At 38.5% G+C, this 18,973-nt stretch overlaps 1 protein-coding gene across 1 annotated transcript in view; it reads left to right on the top strand.

The window, feature by feature from the left end:
- Positions 1-18,326, top strand: part of OTUD4 (OTU deubiquitinase 4) — a 45,950-nt gene extending 27,624 nt beyond the window's left edge. The window contains exons 11-21 of the mRNA XM_040967268.1: positions 695-789; positions 1,560-1,663; positions 1,764-1,932; positions 5,196-5,358; positions 7,040-7,163; positions 8,002-8,057; positions 8,799-8,879; positions 9,523-9,661; positions 10,236-10,496; positions 11,400-11,440; positions 13,422-18,326. Coding sequence (XP_040823202.1) covers positions 695-789; positions 1,560-1,663; positions 1,764-1,932; positions 5,196-5,358; positions 7,040-7,163; positions 8,002-8,057; positions 8,799-8,879; positions 9,523-9,661; positions 10,236-10,496; positions 11,400-11,440; positions 13,422-14,639 — 2,451 coding nt within the window. The 3' untranslated portion in view covers positions 14,640-18,326. The remainder of the gene's footprint in view (positions 1-694; positions 790-1,559; positions 1,664-1,763; positions 1,933-5,195; positions 5,359-7,039; positions 7,164-8,001; positions 8,058-8,798; positions 8,880-9,522; positions 9,662-10,235; positions 10,497-11,399; positions 11,441-13,421) is intronic.
- Positions 18,327-18,973: the final 647 nt, after the last annotated feature.

Raw genomic sequence — 18,973 nt, 5'->3', positions numbered from 1 at the left:
CTAACAGTATACCATTTAGAGTGTGTAGCCTAATGATAGGTAGAATTCTTAAGGTTTATAACCGAACAGTTGGGTAAAACCAGTTGTGAATTACACTTGATGGTTGTAGTTGTAGGAAGAAAATGGTCATAGTTACGCTTTTGAAATCTGAGTAATGGGAAGATAATAGTTATTTGTAATTGCCATTGCTTGCGTGTTTGCTGTATGTTAAACAGATGTCCGTTATGTGTACTGTGTTTACCCTCATTATGCATTCCTCTGAGTTAGCTTCAAGTACTAGCTGCACTTTGCATGTATAGAAAGTGGAGGAAGATTAAAAAAAATTGCCCAAGGATGTAATACTGGTAAATGGAAATGCATTGGGTGCAGCTTGAGGAGTCTGGCACCAAAAACAAGTACTCAAAAACAGGACGTACTGGTTCCGTTTGCTCTCTTGCTTGAGGCCTTGGTGGATTGTGTTGCTAGTTTGAATTGTTCAGAAAAAGAACACAAATTTTGAAACTGTGAATTAGAAACCTTTTTTTCTAGATCAAGTTTGGAGGTTAAGGGACATTTTATTGTATTTCCTTTGAACTTAGTTTGTTTTTATCAATGACCATGATTTTCTCTTATTGAGGGCATTTAAAATTTAGAAAAGATTATTAATGCAGAGGAAGCAGGTGACTGAATTTTTATTTCTGTCATTGTTAAACAGGTTAGGTTGGATCACAATGGAAAATTTTCTAACACAGACATTAAAGGTGTTCACTCTGAGAATGGACCAGTTCCGGTGGAAGAACTGGGAAAGAAGTATGTAACTGGTTCTTCAGCTAAAGCATTTACTGGCTGTTCTGTTTAGCCTAGTGTAATCATGAATATTTCGAAATGACCCTGCGTATTTGTAGATGCAGTAAAGATATTACCCACATGTAGGAAGCTTAGTCATCTTCAGAAAAATAGTTTCAGTTCAGATTTTGTATTTTGCCTTTGGCAGATGTTTGAAATACTTGTTTCATTGCTCACTTTGGGAAGTTGAGTATAAAGTTGGAAAATGGGAACCCAGTGGCCTATTTTCATGTCTTATTTGATTCATGCTACTACTGCATGCCATGTAATTACTCAGTAACATGTGTTAGAATAGTAAGTATTATTCAGTTGCTGTTACAAAAACAAAGCACCTGTTGTTACTGCTTTTATTAAAAATGTAGTACATCATAATTTACACTTTAATATTGCAAATATTAAACATAATGTAACCAGCACTTTAACAGCTGACAGTATTTCTGGACCTCACTGCTTTCTCTTAAGTGCAGAACTGCTGTCACATCTGTTTTATTAGTTAGTTGTTTGGGATTTAATTAAGGCCTGTCTTGTTTTTCTAAGACAGAAAAAGGGCTTTTGATTTTTGTTATTTTCCCGATTAGAATTGTGTCTGGAAATAAAGTGCTGTGTGTACTTAAATACATAAGTTGTTTTCAATGTGCAAACTAAAACAATACTTACGTAAGCTAAAAATGAGGTATTCAAGATTTATAAGTGATTTTATTAGTATTTTATACAAGTCTTTCTTTCTTCTGAAGACATGCTGTGAAAAACCTCAAACCACCTCCCCCAGAAAGTTGGAACACAGTGTCTGGAAAGAAGATGAGAAAACCATCAGCTTCGGGGCAAAGTTTCCATTCTGGTAGGAGTATGTCAAGTTACCATTTCTTGGAGATAGGGAATATGGTGCCTGGAGTTGTTTGTTATAGGAAAATGATGCATTATTTTTGGGTTTTTGTCAGATACGGATTACAGAGGGCCAAAGAATCCAAGCAAGCCAACTAAAGCCCCGTCAGCACTACCTCCTCGGCTCCAGCATCCTTCAGGAGTAAGGCAGCATGCAGGGGCCCAGTCACAGAAATCGTCCACTGAACACAAAAATCTTAACAGGATACCCTCCCAGATTATAAGGTAACTTTCCTGAGTGCAGGAGAAGTGGGAATCAAGTCAGAGACAATTGTATTGGCCACAGTCTTTGCATTTAAATTGTTAAAACTTTTTGCTCCTGTACTTGTTTATAGTATGGTATTGAAAGTATTGCTAGTGCAATGTTAAGTAAAAAATATATTTACTATCCTTTTAAAGTGTGGTTGTATTCCAATGAAAGAAGCCTTTATTTTTTTTTTTTTTAACAATGTTTTCAAATAATCTGGGAGATGATCTTCTAACCAAATTTCACTCTGGCCCTTACTAGTTTTCTGGTGATGTGTTATGGTATCTTCTGGATTCTGAACTCTATTCCCTCTTCCTTGGAGAGTGCAGATACTATCATTTGTGAGATAGAGCTTCGGTCAACAAAAATTGTTGGGTAACTGTTCTGATGAGTTTTAAGTATTTGTGGTGATATCTTTAAATACTTGACTGCAGTGTGAGTTTTAGGTTTTTTATAGTGATGAGCATTAGAATTCTACACGCCCCTAGACAGGTGAATTTCAGTCTGATGTTTTTGTTGTGCTGGGTGTATTTTAATTCTTTCCTCATATACCTTCTGGTGAAGAAGTAGTCATAGGCCCTGGGAGGAACTTTGGGTGAGAGATTGTGTCGGAAGGTGACTGTCATCCTGCAAACATGATCTGGCTACTCTGGATGTTGGAACCTTCCTTATCCATTATCCAAGCATCCCTCTCCTTAGTTGCCACTGCAGTTACAGATTCAGTGTATGTACTTGGCAGACGGGTGCTTAGTTATGTTTATTTTCCAGCGTGGGACATTCCTTTTCCTTTTGAATGTACTCAACAAATCTTTCCCAGTTTGTGAAAGATGTTGTGTGTAGCAACTTTAAGACTGAGGCCTAAGTCCTTGGACTGGACTGGCAATTAGTGGTATGTATAGTTCCTGGGCTGTGGTAACATTACAGACTGCCTCTCGAGGTTTTAGTTGAGAATCTGTTCCATGTCTCCCTCCTACTTCCAATGTTGCTTGGAATCTTTGGGATTTCTTATCAATCCAGTCATTGCTTCCATTATTGCATGGCACTGACCACAATACATTTGTGTTCATGTGAGTTTAGGTGTTGCCCTATCCAGTATGATCTCATCTTACTTTGAATACATGGGGAAGGACCTTTTTCCTAGGTGTGCTCATGTACTTGAGTGCCATGCATTAGGTAACATCTTTTTAAATTAAATTAACTTATTTGAAATAAATTAGAAGTAGACACAGAGAAAGAGATTCTATCTGCTAATTCACTTTTTAAAATATTTGTTTTTATTTGAAAAATGGCTGGAGTTGGGCTTTCTCAAGCCAGGAGTGAGCAGCAGCTTCTAGGTTTTCTATACGGGCATAGAGTACCAAGAACTTGGGCCCTCTTCTGTCGCCTTCCTAGGCCATTTAGCAGGGAGCTGCATATGAAGTAGAGTTGCCAGGACTTGGAACTGGTGCCCATTTGGGATGCTTGTCCTGCTAGTGGAGGGCTTAGTCTATGCCACAGCACCAGCCCTGCTGGTACATTTTCTAGATGGCCACAATGGCTGGGTTGGACCAGCTTGAAGTTAGGAACTTGGAACTCTGCTTGGGTCTTTGAGGAGAGTGGAAGGAATGTAGGTTCCTGGGCCATCCTCTACCGCTTTCCCAGACAGATTAGCAGTATGCTGGCTTCAAACTGGAGTAGCTGGGATTTGAATTCACTAGTATCTGAGGCACTGGTACTTAGCTTGCTGTGCCACAGTGTCAGTTCCTGAATACGTTTGAAGATAAATTCAGCTCAAACATACTGTCACTTCCAATTTTTAAAAGGGCTATGAAATGAATTTATATTCTTAAAAATTCAGAACATTTCAGGGACTAGAAACACTTGATGCTGAGTGGATTTACACGTGGACATATTAGGTCACATAGTAATTGTTATTTGCTGTTAGAATGCCTTTTATTGTGAGAGTGAATTATAATAGTATATATAGTAAAAATTTACAAGCTTCGATTGTTGAAGTTTTAAAGTTATTTTAAATCTGGTTAACATTTGGCATTTTACAGCTAACAATCTATTTTAAAGCCATTAAAATTCATTTTTGTCTCTAATGGTTGTTCACCTCCCTTTTGAATTCTTCTGATTATAGAATAAAGGAGAGCCGTGAAGATGGTTATGAGACCCTCTTTACACCTTACTTGCTAATTTTTTCCTCATTGCTAATGTCTCTTTGTAGAAAACAAATATAACCAGACCAGCAGGGTTGTTATTCATGCTTTCTTTAGTGTAACTGTGTAAAAATATTGCTAATATTTCTTTTCAAGCTAGGAGAAAATGGAAAGATTGTTTTCTCTGTATAGAAGGAGAGACGATGAAAAATAAACAGCAGTAATTGTTTTGGACACTGGGAAACTGCTGACCCTTGTCTAGCCTTCTTCAGCGTCTTTGGACTACTGGGGTCTGAGGCTTGGCCCGAGATTGTGTGCATGCAGATTCTCTCTCCCTTTTTCTTTAGTTATCATTAGAGTTGAGTGCAAATAAAGTAAGTTGAGGCATGGCTGTTCTTTATTCCAAAGTCAGGAGATATTGTAGCTTTCCTCCTCTTTTTTGGAAAGCCGTAGCTTAAATGTGACAACATATTTTTCCTTTTTTTTTTTTTAAGATTTATTTCATTTTAATTGGAAAGACAGATATACAGGGAGGAGGAGACACAGAGAAGATGATCTTGATCTGATGGTTCACTCCCCAAGCAGCCACAATGGCCAGAGGTGCGCTGATCCAAAGCCAGGAACCTGGAGCCTCTTCTGGGTCTCCCACGTAGGTGCAGGATCCCAAAGTTTTGGGCTGTCCTCGGCTGCTTTCCCAGCCACAAGCAGGGAGCTGGATGGAACCTGGGGCTGCCAGAATTAGAACCGGCGCCCATATGGGATCCCAGCACCGCTACGCTACCACGCTGGGCCCAACAGTACGCTTCTTGGTTGTTTATTTCCTGATACTGTACAATTGCTAAGAAATGATTAGATTGGAGTTATTAGTGACTTTATTCTCTACTTTACCCTATACTGTTTGATTTTGTAAGATATTCTGTAAGGTAGAATAATACCACAGGAAGTTTTGTTTGATATTTGTTTATCAATTTAGCTGCCAGAATTTGTAAAATGTCAGTTTACTTGAATCACCCAAATACTTACACTGTAAAACATCATTTTAGCTACTTAAAAATGTCCTTTTACAAGAATGTGTTTGTGTTTTTTTTTTTTTTGGACAGAAAACCTGATCGTGAGAGAGGTGAGGAGTTCGATCACATGAGTCGAGAATCTCATTATTTTGGCCTCTCCCCTGAAGAGCGCAGAGAGAAGCAAGCTATAGAAGAATCTCGTTTACTGTATGAGATTCAGAACAGAGATGAGCAGGCTTTCCCTGCCCTTTCTGTAAGTATAACCAAAGAATTTTAAAAACTGATATTTACAAGCCTCGTAATAGTTTGTATGTTAAACCATAGTTTCTAATGGTAAGCTAATGTTTGAACTGAAAAGTACTGTGAAGATTTTATAGCTTTCTTTATTTTACATAAGGAATATGAAGGTCTAGAGTTAATACTAAAATGTTGGTGACAGTTGAGTCAAGTAAGTAGATTTTCTCACAGTTCAGTGCTGTCTTTAACTAAAATGAAATTATTAGTGAAGGTCCATGATTCACTGAACACTTTACAATATAAAAAGTCATCTTTTCACTGATTTATTAAATATACTAGGATCTCCTAAATGTGACAAGATTGTTTTTTCAGAGTGATTGTTATTAGAAACTGTAGGAGGTATAGCCCTTGCTTATCATGTAGATGCTGAACTGACACTGGACTGTGATGGGAATTTTTCTGATTAACATTCTCTGCCCTCATGCGGAGTCAGAAGGGAAAATAGTGTGTGTGCGTTCAATGAGAAGGGTTTGTTAGTGCACGAAATCGGGCACTAAAAGGCAAAAATAATTCCTTACTGGTGCTAAGAAAACCATGTACCTGTGGTGTTTAAAGTCTTGGTAAGTGGTACCTGATAAGCTGTGATCCTGAACAGTAACAGTAGATTTAGTAAAAAAGGGATATTATAGGAGGCTGTCTAGTGTAAAACATTAAAACCCCTTATGCTCAGTTCTCTTTTAGTGTGAAATTTCTTACAAGCCCTGAGGAGTAGTTCAGTTGGAAGCAGCTCATCTGAAATTTTGGTGGTCTGGCACAAGAGCCAGCAATTTAGAAAGTAGTGGAAGAGATATTTCAGTTCTTATGTGAATTGGCATTGTCTGTGTGTTGAGTCTATTTTTCTCATGTCATATATTTTTCCATGAAATTTATAGCAACTATCAATCATTTAAACATATAGTTTTTAGCCTTTTAGTTAGTGAGTGATAAGAAGTGCAGTTATTAAAATGTGGGGACAAATTGGGAACTTTTGTTAAATGAATTTTTGATACTCATGCTTAGACTTAGTCATTTGGAGTCAGTATTAAATTTGATAGTGACTCATGGTTGTTTTCTAGAATATTCCTGAAGGAGGAGAATAAGAACCTCATTGTCCAGTATCTGAAACATTTACTTGAGTGCCAGGACTGGAAACCAAATCATCCAGCCATAATTTAGCTTAAAACCTTAATTTATTTTGATGCCCTTTTTTCCCCCACAATTCAGAAGGTTACATCTTGTGCAGAGTTGGGTGATTTGCTGACAGCGAGTGGACTTTCAGTGATAAGAATCCTTGAATCTGTTACCTCACTCTTAGGTTTTCCCGTTCCACAAAGAAATTCCCTTTCCAGTGATTTTTTAGAACGTTTACTTAGATAACTATTGTTTACGTAAAGAGTATAGGTCATAAGGCGAACACTTAAGTCAAGGTGAAGATGTCTGATTGCTAGCTTAAGGATAAAGGTGTGATGGCCTTACACTTGTACTTATTTGATTGATAGTCTATAGAATATACATAAGGAAATATAAACCCTAGCTTATCTTGTGTTTTGTAGGGTAACTGTATAGGGCTGTGGGCTTTGCAGTTTTTAGTTAGAAGTATGAAGGACTTTTGTATATACATTTGTGGATCTTTAAAGTTTTTTTTTTTTTTTAAATAGATGTCATCAGTCAGTCAATCAGCTTCTCAAAGTAGCAACTCGTGTGTCCAAAGAAGATCTTCCCATGGAAATGATAGGAAAGGAAGCAGACGGAGAGTGGACTCAGAAGAACGGAAAGATAAAGGTAGAAACTGTACAGTAGGTGCTGGGATCTGTAGTGGAAAGTCATACAGGAGTTATCTCCCTTATTTGCAGTTCGAGTTACTGCAGTAAACCATGGTGAGAAATTACTAAATGGGGAATTCCAGACATAAAGAGTTCATAAATTAAAAAATTTAATTTTTTAATTAAGCTTGCTTTGAGAGATGAAATTTCATGGTACCTTGCCCCAGCTAGGGTTTGAATCATTTTTGAGTCTAGCATATCTATGTGGTTTATGCTACTATTAGTCAGTGGTTGAGGTATTGTGCTTATGTGTTTGGTGGCACCAAAGCGCAAGAGGTATTCTACTGGCAATTCAGTTATGACAAAGAGAAACTATCAGAAACCTCTTTCAAGTGAAAAGGTAAGAATAAGGTACTTTTGAGAGAGAAATAACCATTTTCTTATTACTATCATTGTAATATATTGTTACAGATTAGTTATTATTCTCTTGTGCTTAAGTTGTAAATAAAGCTTTATCCTACATATGTATGTATATATAGGGAAGGCATTATAAACACAGAATTTGACATTATCTCTGAATCCAGACATTTACTGGATTTCTTACATTGTATACCACATGGATAGACTTACTGTTGTATTCAAGAGAGAACATTTTAAAAATGGTTAAGCAGTATATCTAATGTCACATACTGGACTATTGCAAAGAAGCATTGACTCTAAGGGTTATGGTGAAAAGTGTTTTTTGCTGACTAAACATGGGTTCAAATAGTATATGGTTTTCTCTTTGTGTTTTGTTCTTTTATGCTGTAAACTGACTGGAGGTGATGCTGCCTTTTGTTTATCTCATGCTTTAACAGATTCTGTCCATGGCCATACTCACCTGGATAAGAAACCTGAGCCAAGTACCTTGGAGGTAAAAGTCTTGTATTTTCTCCTAACACTGCTTAGGTGGTGGGAAGAAGTGTGATAAGATGGAAATGATCTTACCATTTTCTAACTATTTTAAGGAAATAGAAGAGCAAGGAAAATGTGATAGAACTTGACAATTCACTCACAAATCATTAAAAGTTTTTTTGAAGTGGTCTTCCCATCTGCTGATTAATTCCCAGCAACTACTGGTCCTGGACTTTATGTTCAAACTCCATCCAGGACACCCACATGGCTGCCAGGAACCCTGGTACTTGGACGGCAACTTTTGCTACCTCCCAGGGTGCACATTAAGAAGCCAAAACTCGGAAAGGAAGTAGACTAAAACCAGGCGTTTGGAAGTGGCACGCAGGTGTCCTCAGTGGTTGCTTCACGTCTGAGCCATTTACTTGCCTCATGACAATTTGGGATGTCCATTTGAATTGTTACAAAGGGGCTGTTAGTCTCTGTTATGCATTGCTATATGTAAAGAAGATAATGCTGTTTGAAAATATGCCCTTAATAGAAAACCAAAATAACAACCAACAAACAGATAAACTTGCCAGTTTGCTTTAATGAAGTTAGACTAGCCAAATCAGCTTATAGAAGAGAGACATAACTGGAAAATATACTAGTGATATAGTTATGAATGACAAAGTAGGGTGAGTTGTAAAGGAAACCAGTAATCCGGAGTGTTGAGTCTGAAATGGAAAAAAATTAAGCTCTCGGTTCTTTTTGCTTTCTAAAGAACATAAGTGATGATAAATGCGCAAGAGTTTCCTCACCGTTGAAGTCAAAGAAGTTGGAATGCCCATCTCCTGCAGAACAAGTAAGTATGCTGTTGGATTTGGTCAGTAAATGCTCCATCTTCTGAATTTCTTCTCCTAAGTAATCATTATTAAAACAAAAGCATAACCGCCTAACATCTGTATGGCAAATGGGAGAATTTATTTTAGCGTCATAATTTAGGGGGGAGTTTACATTTAATTCTGATTGGTTAAACCAGAGCATTATCTGTGCTTTTAGAAAGTTATTTTATAACTGTTATTCTCTGGCCATTCTTGTGAATTGATTTTTCAGTAGTTTGTTTCAAAACCTCTGTACTTTGTACTTTGGGGTGGCTTGAAGTTAGGTTTTTGAAGGTACCTGTGCAGAGTTTTATATCTGTTTTAAAAAACTGTACCACTGGCTTATAAATTGAATGCTAAAGGAAACTGAGTTCATCAATACTGGAGTCGATAATCTAAACTGCTTTACAATGAATCTTGTTCCTTTTAGTTAGAAAGTAAGATGTGCTTTAGAAAGTTTATTGAAACACATATTATCATAAATGCATGGTTTAAAATTTTTCATTTGCAAAATCAGAAGGAACATATTTATTCATATAGAAGTTAATCAACTCAGGGTGAATCTGGTTTCTAAAATTAATGTTAAAGCAAAATGACCGTTGTTTCTCTCCTCTGTTTTTGAAGAAGCCAGCAGAACACGTGTCTCTGTCAAATCCAGCTCCCATTCTTGTGTCTCCAGAGGTCCACCTAACTCCTGCGGTGCCTTCTTTACCAACCACTGTGCCAGCCTGGCCAAGTGAACCCACAACTTTTGGACCAACAGGTTAGAGAAGAATTTAGAAAATCAAACCAGCTAACCAATCAACAAAAGCCTTTGAAGTCTCTGACTCCAGACTATGACATCTGACCTCAGCAGGGTTACTAAGACTCAACATTTTCTGTGATCCCATTATCTATTTTTGAAGCATGAGAGTGGGAGTTGGGGGCTGAGATCATTTGCATGGTTTTTATTCACAGATGCCCTGTTAATCATGAAGACATTGTGTTTTGTGTTGGTTATCTCCTCTAGTTGGTTGGGTCAGTCAGTACTACCTGTTGCCACAATTTGATACTTTACCCAGTGGCCAGTTCCTAATGGCTCCTTATTCAGTCCTTGGCCATATATATTTTACACATTTTTAAGAACTTTAATTAGGAGATACCAGATCAAAACTTGTTTTGTGGATGCATTTCTTTATGTTCAGGAGGTTGACTGATATAGAATATTCCAGGTTGCCTAACCACATATGCAAACTATTCTGTTTAGTTGTGTAAGCATCCTTTATTTTGTATCTCAGTGTAAAACATTCCTGGAGAATTCTTTTCACCTTTTTATAGCTTTTAATTTTTTTTTGTAGGTGTTCCTGCTCAAATTCCCGTTTTGTCGGTGACACAGACTCTGACCACTGGACCTGATTCTGCCGTATCCCAAGCTCATTTGACACCTTCTCCAGTTCCTGTATCCATGCAGGCAGTTAACCAGCCCTTGATGCCTTTGCCTCAGACATTGAGCCTTTACCAGGACCCACTGTATCCTGGATTTCCTTACAATGAAAAGGGAGATCGAGCCATTGCACCACCTTATTCACTGTGTCACACTGGAGAGGACCTGCCTAAAGGTTAGTTCCTTCTTCCAAATGATTTTATTTGTCAGGTACAAACAGCTTTTGGGAGGAATGAAGAGGTGCAAGTAGAGGCCACAGGTGTGGTTTCTCAGGAGGCCAACTAGGGGATGACTCGGGCAGGACAGCTGGCTTACAGTCAGTTCCTCCTGCTTCATCTTGGTTATTGGAAAATGCTTCTTCTGGCCTTAGTGACAGTTTCTCTCCTATGTGATTGTTTAACAAACAACTTTGAAATAATTTTGAATAAATTCTTAATAATTTAATTGGTCTAAACATGAGAGATTTCTCACTTTTTTGAACTATTTGTATTCATTTACATTATGAAGACTGCATGATTGTTATTATAATACTGCAAAGTAATACTTTAATGGTTCTTTGAAAATTTGCTTGCAATTTCTTTTTTTCTGCCCTGGTTTTACTTTACATAATTTCATTTCTATTTAGCTTCAAAGAATTATGTAATGATGACCTGTATGTTTTTTATTTGGATTGATGTGGATAAATTTACTATTGGTGGTTTGATGTTTGACTCAGTTGACTCAGTGGGTAACTGGCAAGTGAATGTTGTCATGTTAGGGTTACCTTTAACCACTCTTCTTGAACCTTTTCATAATTTCTTAAGCCTCCCAGAAATGTTAAAGATACCAATTTTTTTTTCATCCAGATTCAGTTTTAATCAGATTAAAAGTCATATTTAGTTTAGGATGTTGCATGGCAATGTAATAAAACATTTCTAAACCTATAATTACTATTATTAGCTTGGGCTTTGGTTTATTACAGTTTTTATCTGCTTTACATCTCAGGATATGCAATATTAGGTGAAATGCTAAAACTGTTGGCTGAAGATCATGAAGAAAGGATTTGTTACTGTTAATTTAGTGATTGTTTTATTTTCAGATAAGAACATTCTTCGGTTCTTCTTCAATCTTGGAGTGAAGGTATTCATATTATCATTTTAAAGTTTTGAAAATACATCTAGATAGTGTTAACTGTCAGCTTAAGGTAAACCTCTTCTAAATCTTGTAAGTATTTCCAGTTATATATGATACAGTGTTGCGTCTAGTTGGGATTGAGGCTCCAGTTGTTTCTTGCCTTTATTTTTCATAGGCGATAGTTTAACCTTGTTGAATTTATTCAGGAAATGAACACAGTCGTCTACCTTTTTTTTAAAAAGGTTTATGTATTTATTGGAAAGTCAGACATACAGAGAGGAGGAGAGAAGAGAGGAAGATCTTCCGTCCTATGATTCACTGCCCAAGTGAGCACAACGGCTGATGCTATGCCGATCCGAAGCCAGGAGCCAGGAGCTTCTTCTAGGCATCCCACATGGGTGCAGGGTCCCAAGGCTTTGGGCTGTCCTCAACTGCTTTCCCAGGCCACAAGCAGGGAGTTGGAGGGAAGTGGAGCTGCCAGGATTAGAACTGGCACCCATATGGGATCCTGGGGAGTTCAAGGCGAGGACTTTATGTGCTAGGCCACACCACCGGGCCCAGTCGTGCACCTTCTAATGGGAATTCCCTCAAGAGTGCCTGGGTTGAAAGGTGGAAGTTCTGCCGATACTTTTCTACATGTGTAACTCTAGATGTCCGCTGAGTGTGTATCAGCCTGGCTTTCTTCATTTTTGATTTGGGGATAATATTCTTATGACTGCTTGAGTAGTTGAAAGGTCCAAAAGAAAAGCTGAGTGATAATATTCCTGTATGAGATGGTGTGGTTGTGAAGCAGCATGGCAGGTAGACACCCTTTAGGAAATGAGCCTTCACAGAGGCTGCAGAATGTAGTCGAATGTAGTCCTTGGCAGTGCTGCTTGCTTCCTGTTCTGGAGGAAATTCTCTGAGTTCCAGGCAGTTGGAAATACAGAACCATTTTGTTGTAGCAGTTTTATAAAGTCTTGATTAATTTCACCATCTGCTTCAGTCATTACTTTATAATTTTAGATCAGTTATATTTTTCTTCTTTTATGTTTTGTAAAAATAAAAGATTGAAAGGCAGATTCAGAGATAAGGAGAAGTAGAAACATCTTCGTTCTGCTGGTTCGTTCCCACATGGCCGCAGTGGCTGGAGCCGAGCAGATCTGAAGCCTGGGAGCCATGAGATGCTTCTGAGTCTCCCACATGGTGCTTCCAGTGCTTTCCCAGGCCAGTAACATGGAGCTGGATGGGAAATGGAACAGATAGGACCAGTGCCCATATGGAAGGGCTGGCATGTGAAGGTGCAGGATTAACCTGCTAACCATTGTGCCACCCCCCTCTGGGTTTTTGCAATTAATGGAATCCTTATAGAGAATGAATTTGGGTATTTCAGTGTAAACACTTTCTTTTGTTAGAGGTCTAACATAATTCTAAATTTATGGGGTTGTCTTACTGGACTTGTCTAGGCCTGTGGCAGCATCTTACTAGTAGAACACGTCCAGACAGGTTAACTGGCCAGCATGAGTCACGTTGTGAGTTAGTGGTACAACCTGAATATGAATGCAGGTCTAGTTATGTTGTTCTCTGTGAGAACTCCTTTTAAGGGTCTGAGGTGGTAGCCTAGTGGCTAATGTCCTTGCCTTGCATATGCTGACATCCCATATAGGTGCTGGTTTGTGTCCCAGCTGCTGCACTTCCATCCAGCTTTCTGCTTGTGGCCTGGGAAAGCAGGAGGGAAGAGTCCAATTCCTTGGCACCCTGCATCTACGTGGGGGACCTCTGAGTCCTCTGCTCCTGGCTCCTGGCTTCGAGTCAGCTCAGCTCCACCATTTTGGCTACTTGGGAGTGAACTGGTAGATGGAAGATCTTTTTTCTTTCCTCTGTAAATGACTTTTCAAAAAAAAAAAAAAGGAAACGTTCTTTGTGAGACTAGCACTTGTAGATGTGTTTATGCCAAAGCCTTTTTGTAAACCCTTTTGTTTACTTCACTGTTGTGTTTTTCTTTCAGGCATACAGTTGTCCGATGTGGGCCCCACATTCTTACCTGTACCCTCTGCACCAGGCCTACCTGGCAGCCTGCAGGATGTACCCAAAGGTCCCTGTCCCTGTCTATCCTCATAATCCTTGGTTCCAAGAAGCTCCTTCTGCTCAGAGTGAAAGTGATTGTCCTTGTACCGACGCACACTTTCCTATGCAACCTGAGGCCAGTGTTAATGGCCAAATGCCACAGGCAGAGATGGGACCGCCGACCTTTTCTTCACCCCTGGTTATCCCTCCGTCTCAGGTGTCTGAAAGTCATGGACAGTTGTCTTACCCAGCTGATCTAGAATCTGAGAATCCTGGCCAGCTTCTTCATGCTGAATATGACGAATCACTAAGTGGCAAGAATATGTTCCCACCAGCGTCCTTTGGCCCTAATCCATTTCTAGGTCCAGTTCCCATAGCACCTCCTTTCTTTCCTCACGTTTGGTATGGATACCCTTTTCAAGGATTCATAGAAAACCCAGTAATGAGGCAGAACATTGTCCTGCCTTCTGATGAGAAAGGAGAATTGGATCTACCCCTGGAAAATTTGGATCTGTCTAAAGAATGTGATTCTGTTTCAGCTGTAGAGGAGTTTCCGGAAGCCAGAGGTGAAGGTGCACATTCTCTTCCTGAAACAAATGTGAGCAGTAAGCATGAAGGCCGCGCAGAGCAGTCATCCCAGACACGAAAAGCAGAGCTGGCACTGGCTTCCATTCCACCAGTAGCAGAGGCAAAGGCTCATCTTCCCACTCAGATTCTAAACAGAGAGAGAGAAATTCAGCCAGTTGAACCTGAAGCTAAAAGGACCATTCCAAGTCTGAAAGAAAAACCAGAAAAAGTGAAAGATGCTAAGACTGCTGCTGACGTGGTCAGCCCTGCGCCCAGCGCTGCGGATAACAGAGTGCAGAGACCAAAAGAAGAGAGTTCAGAAGATGAGAATGAAGTATCTAATATTCTGAGAAGTGGCAGATCCAAGCAGTTCTATAATCAAACTTACGGAGGCAGGAAGTACAAAAGTGATTGGGGCTATTCTGGTAGGGGTGGATATCAACACGTTAGAAGCGAGGAGTCCTGGAAAGGACAGCCGAGCAGAAGTCGGGATGAAGGGTATCAGTACCACCGCAACGTTCGAGGACGCCCCTACAGGGGAGATAGGAGGCGGTCCGGGATGGGAGATGGCCATAGGGGGCAACACACTTGATGGCTGTTGCTGGAGACTTTGAGGGCAGAAACCCTTTGTGAGGTGGAATGTTTCTGAAGGCTTTAACAAATACATTAAAATAAAAATCCAAATTGGAACTGTCTTCTCCCCTCCCCATGTAGCTTTGCTCCTATTCTGGACAAGAGAAATTGGACAGACCTCAAGGGGCAGGTGTATTTCTGGCATTGCCACTTCATTCATTGTCTTTGATTTATCAGGTGACTTTTCCCTTAACGATTAGGAAATAAGTTTGTTAAAGTATTTTTTATAAACAGCTTAATATAAAACATTATAGATTTAGTGTTTTATTTTCCTTGTATAAGTTTGATTTGATTTTAATGTTGGAAATGTGTGCTTTATAGTGTTTAATAAAGTGACACGAAAATACACCATTTGACACACTATAGATTCCAAAACATAACATTGCACCAAATAGAAATTATGCAATGCCTTAGTCATAAACTGGGCTCAAATAATCCTCAGCCTAAAACACTGTTGTCTTTTAAAATGCTTCCCACCCAAAGGCCTTTCATCTCAATATCTGTCAAACTTGAATAATGTCTTCTCTTTAATATTTCACTTTGGCAGCCTATTACCCATGTCTTAGAAATGTTGTAAATAGTTCTTTTAATATTAATAGGGTCTATTTTTAAATTTTGGTGAGCATTTGTTGAGTTTGAGACTGCAAACAAGAATAGATGTTTAGGAAATAGTAGGAAATCCACTGAAATCGCTGTTTCCAACAAGAATTCTCAGCACTGGTGTAAATATCATGGTGCCTATTTGAAAGTTACGTAGATGCTATGCATTTCGAAAATAATCTGCATCTGTTAAAACTGCAGAAGTTTTTTAATGCCACTTTAACACTAATGCACTGACAGATTCTAAATATTTAGAGAAGAAGTGTTAACACTTTGGCTTGACAGGTATCTGGAGCGTCCCTGTGTTTTGTTTTCTTGCCCCATTCGTTATATGTATCACTTTACATTTGCATGTTCAACTTGTCATGGCTGGAATTATTGTACAAAAAGATGATTGTGACTTCTAGGTCTTTTCTAGAGGATGCTGCTAGAGAATGGTTTTGCTTTGCATTTTAGTGTTTTTTACCCTTAGGTTACTTTTTTTTTTTGTAAAAAAAATCTTGTTTCTGTCCTTGCAGTATTCACCAGAGGTTTGCTTTGCATGTTGTACTCTATTCTTTGGACACTTTTCTCTTTTGGACTGCACAGTATTCATTCATCTGTGTTAATTTTGTAAAGTTAACTGTTGCTTGTATTTCTTTTGTACATACCAATGTGATGATCTACCTTTTTTATGTTGATCACCTTTGTATCTAGTTTGAGTGCTATGCAGATAATCTAGACTAATTTGTCTTTGCATGCCATGTGTAATCATACTTAGCCAAAACTAGATGTGGTGGCTTTGCGTGTGTGTGTTTTAAAGCAGATTATTTTAAAAGCAAATACAATTCACTTGAATCGGATGGATTAAAGCAGATTTTTTTTCTGGGTTCTCTGCTGACCTATAGGAAAGTCTGGATGCCAGCTTGGCTCAGTGAATCTCCACTGTACTGTAATAATGGTTATTTACCTCTGTGCTAGCTTACCTAATGTCTGTGTAACTGCTGATTTGCGTAGTGATTAGTGTTTAGATATTTTGTAACATAGGATTTTAGAGAGCACTTTGAAAGACAACATTTTATTATGATGGTGCTAGGTAAAATTTTGAAGAGTGAAATGGTTGTGTGACAAAATTTCTTGGGGAGAATCTGTGGATAGGAATTTGTTGTCACCTGACAAGCTAGACCATTTTTGAAGGTACTGCCTAAGCCAATTGTTTGTTACTATCAGTGGCTGAATTATGGATGAGATGTTTAGAGGGTCCTCTACTTTCAACTCATGCTTTTTTTTAGTGTAGGATTAGTGTACCTGTTCATTATTGTGAAAATCACATTCTGAAATGAATACCGATTTAAAAGTTGAATATGTTTGATCTCAGGAGTCCAAAAGAAGTGTCTGTTTCCAGTTTCCGTCATTACACTTACTGGGGTTTGTGCTCAGTTTTCTGGAAATGATCAGAAATTGGATGGGGAAAGAATGCTTAACTTTCTTCACTGTCTTACCTCAATTGAGTAACAATACTCTACAGCTCCTGAAGGAAACACTGATTTGCTCCCTGTTTCCTGGATCTCACCTCTAGGGCATGATGGAAACAGTGCTGAATGGTACTTTTCTCAGTGACCTCTGGAATAACAGAATTCTGAATTTTGTTAGATTTTAAAACTTTAATCTTTGCATGAAGGTCAGTTTTGTTTCTTCCTTTAGGTTTGTTTTTAAATGTCGTAGTCTAGTGGATTTTGCCTTGTGCTGAGGTCAAACTAGGGCCAGGCAGATGGACATACTGTATGTGTTGGCACGAGATTTTCTGTGTAAGAAAAAATGATGCAAGAGTATAGAACTGAATCATTGGTATTTGATTTGGAAACAACAAAACTTTATTCATACACATTTTGAAGAATAAGTGTTTAGACTGACCAAAGCTCACCTGTCCTTTTTCAGTTAGGTGCTTTTGTTCAACTTGATCTTGGCTCCCTTGTGGTGTAGTATGTGTATCTTCCAGGTTTTTCCCCCTCAGACGTACCTTTAACTCTTACCGGTGGCAGGATGTTTGTGTCTTTTACTCCCATGCTGTTCCTGGTAACCTGCAGATTCACTGTTTTATAGACCCAAGCTCAGACCTTGTCTTTGAACTGGCACAGATTAGGTTTTCTCAAACCACAGTGCTGATCCAGCTTATTTGATGCAAACCCTATATTCTTACAGTGTGTTCTTTCCTTTGTGACTCAAGGGTAAATTAAATGCCTGTGAACTGCAAACTCGCGTATGATTGACTTGGTGCAATAAAATTCTAACCATTTCTGGTTTAGGAAATGTTCAGCCATCTTAAAAACTAGCAATATTTATTTTTGCCTCACTTGTTTTACTTTCAGTTGTCTTTCACTTATGGGTACTTAAGCAAGGTCCATTCTAGTGTAGCTGAGGGGAATGTATATTTGGCTACACTGTTTCCTGTTTACTCTTGTTTGCTCACTGTTTTGTCTAAATGCTATTGTTTTGGTTAACTCTTAATGGCTCACTTCCAGTGCATCAGTTTCAAAGAACTGAGGTTTTGCTACTAGTGTTAGCTATTTAATCTCCCACTATAATTTTCCTAAAGAATTTTTCCCCCCAAGATAAGTTTTAGAAAATCATTTATGGGGTGGGTGCATGTCTTAATGCTGAGAAGCAGTGACTTTGGGGCTGAATTTACTTGAATGGATTAAAATTGCATTTGTTACAGAGCTAGAAAAAAATGTATGGGAAATGATAATAGCCTTACACTGAGTAAAATAATACGTAAAAGCATGTGAAGATGTGATCATTTGTGATGTTACTTGTAAAAAAAAGTATATATATATATATACATATCTTTTGAAGTGTTGAAAGGAACATAGTACTTTATATTCTTTATCATATCACCTTTTGTAAGTGTTGAATATATTCCTGTTTATTTTTCTATGTTCTGTTTTGTAGCCTTAAGAAGTGTTTCAAACATATCTGAATGTATAAAATAAGAGTAAATGCCCTACATGGTGTGATGCTGCATTATATAAAAACTGTGTGCATATATTAAATTTTGTCTCCTGAATCCTGCTAGTGATTCTTTGATTCCTGGGTAATCATATAAACATTCAGAGGAACTTTAGTCAACTAGAAGAAGGTTTCTGTGGTGCTACTGGATGAGAAGATAATTATTGTGGGATTTTTAACCTACAGAACAGGCATTTTTCTTAACATGATGATACTGAGACCAAGACCAAACTAATTAAATTTGTAGTTGAATCTAGGTCCACATATATGTGCAGCTAATGTTAGCCTAGCAAAGCAGATGCAAAGACAAAGCTCTCCTTTAGTGTAGCTGTATAATTGAAGTGATCTGGGAACAGCAGCAAGCTGGGAGAGGCACCAGTACATACAGAGGTAACAGACTGGTTCGGCTGTTTGGGACTTTTGCTTAGGACTACTTCAAGAGAACTTTGAGAGGGATGGAATAAGAAAGAAGCATCCGTTGCTCAGCTGCAAATCAGAAAAACCAGGGTGTGGTGTGGAAAATTTGCGCTCCCCTGTCTGGAGTCTTGCAGAACTGGCTAAATTAGCAAGTGGACAGGGCAAGGTGAGACAGTGGTCCTCAAGGAGACCCCAAAATAAGGTTCAACTTGCAGAAGATGGCTTCATGATGCTTTTCAGTCAGAAAGCACCTTTGTGGGAATAAATCCACACAAACAAGCTGTCCTT

Source organism: Ochotona curzoniae, unplaced genomic scaffold (assembly GCF_017591425.1).
Source record: "Ochotona curzoniae isolate NIBS_2020 unplaced genomic scaffold, NIBS_Ocur_1.0 scaffold_4506, whole genome shotgun sequence".
NCBI classification, from domain to species: Eukaryota; Metazoa; Chordata; class Mammalia; order Lagomorpha; family Ochotonidae; genus Ochotona; species Ochotona curzoniae.
Note: the sequence above shows the minus strand (reverse complement) of the source record. Positions and strands in the feature narration are given on the sequence as shown.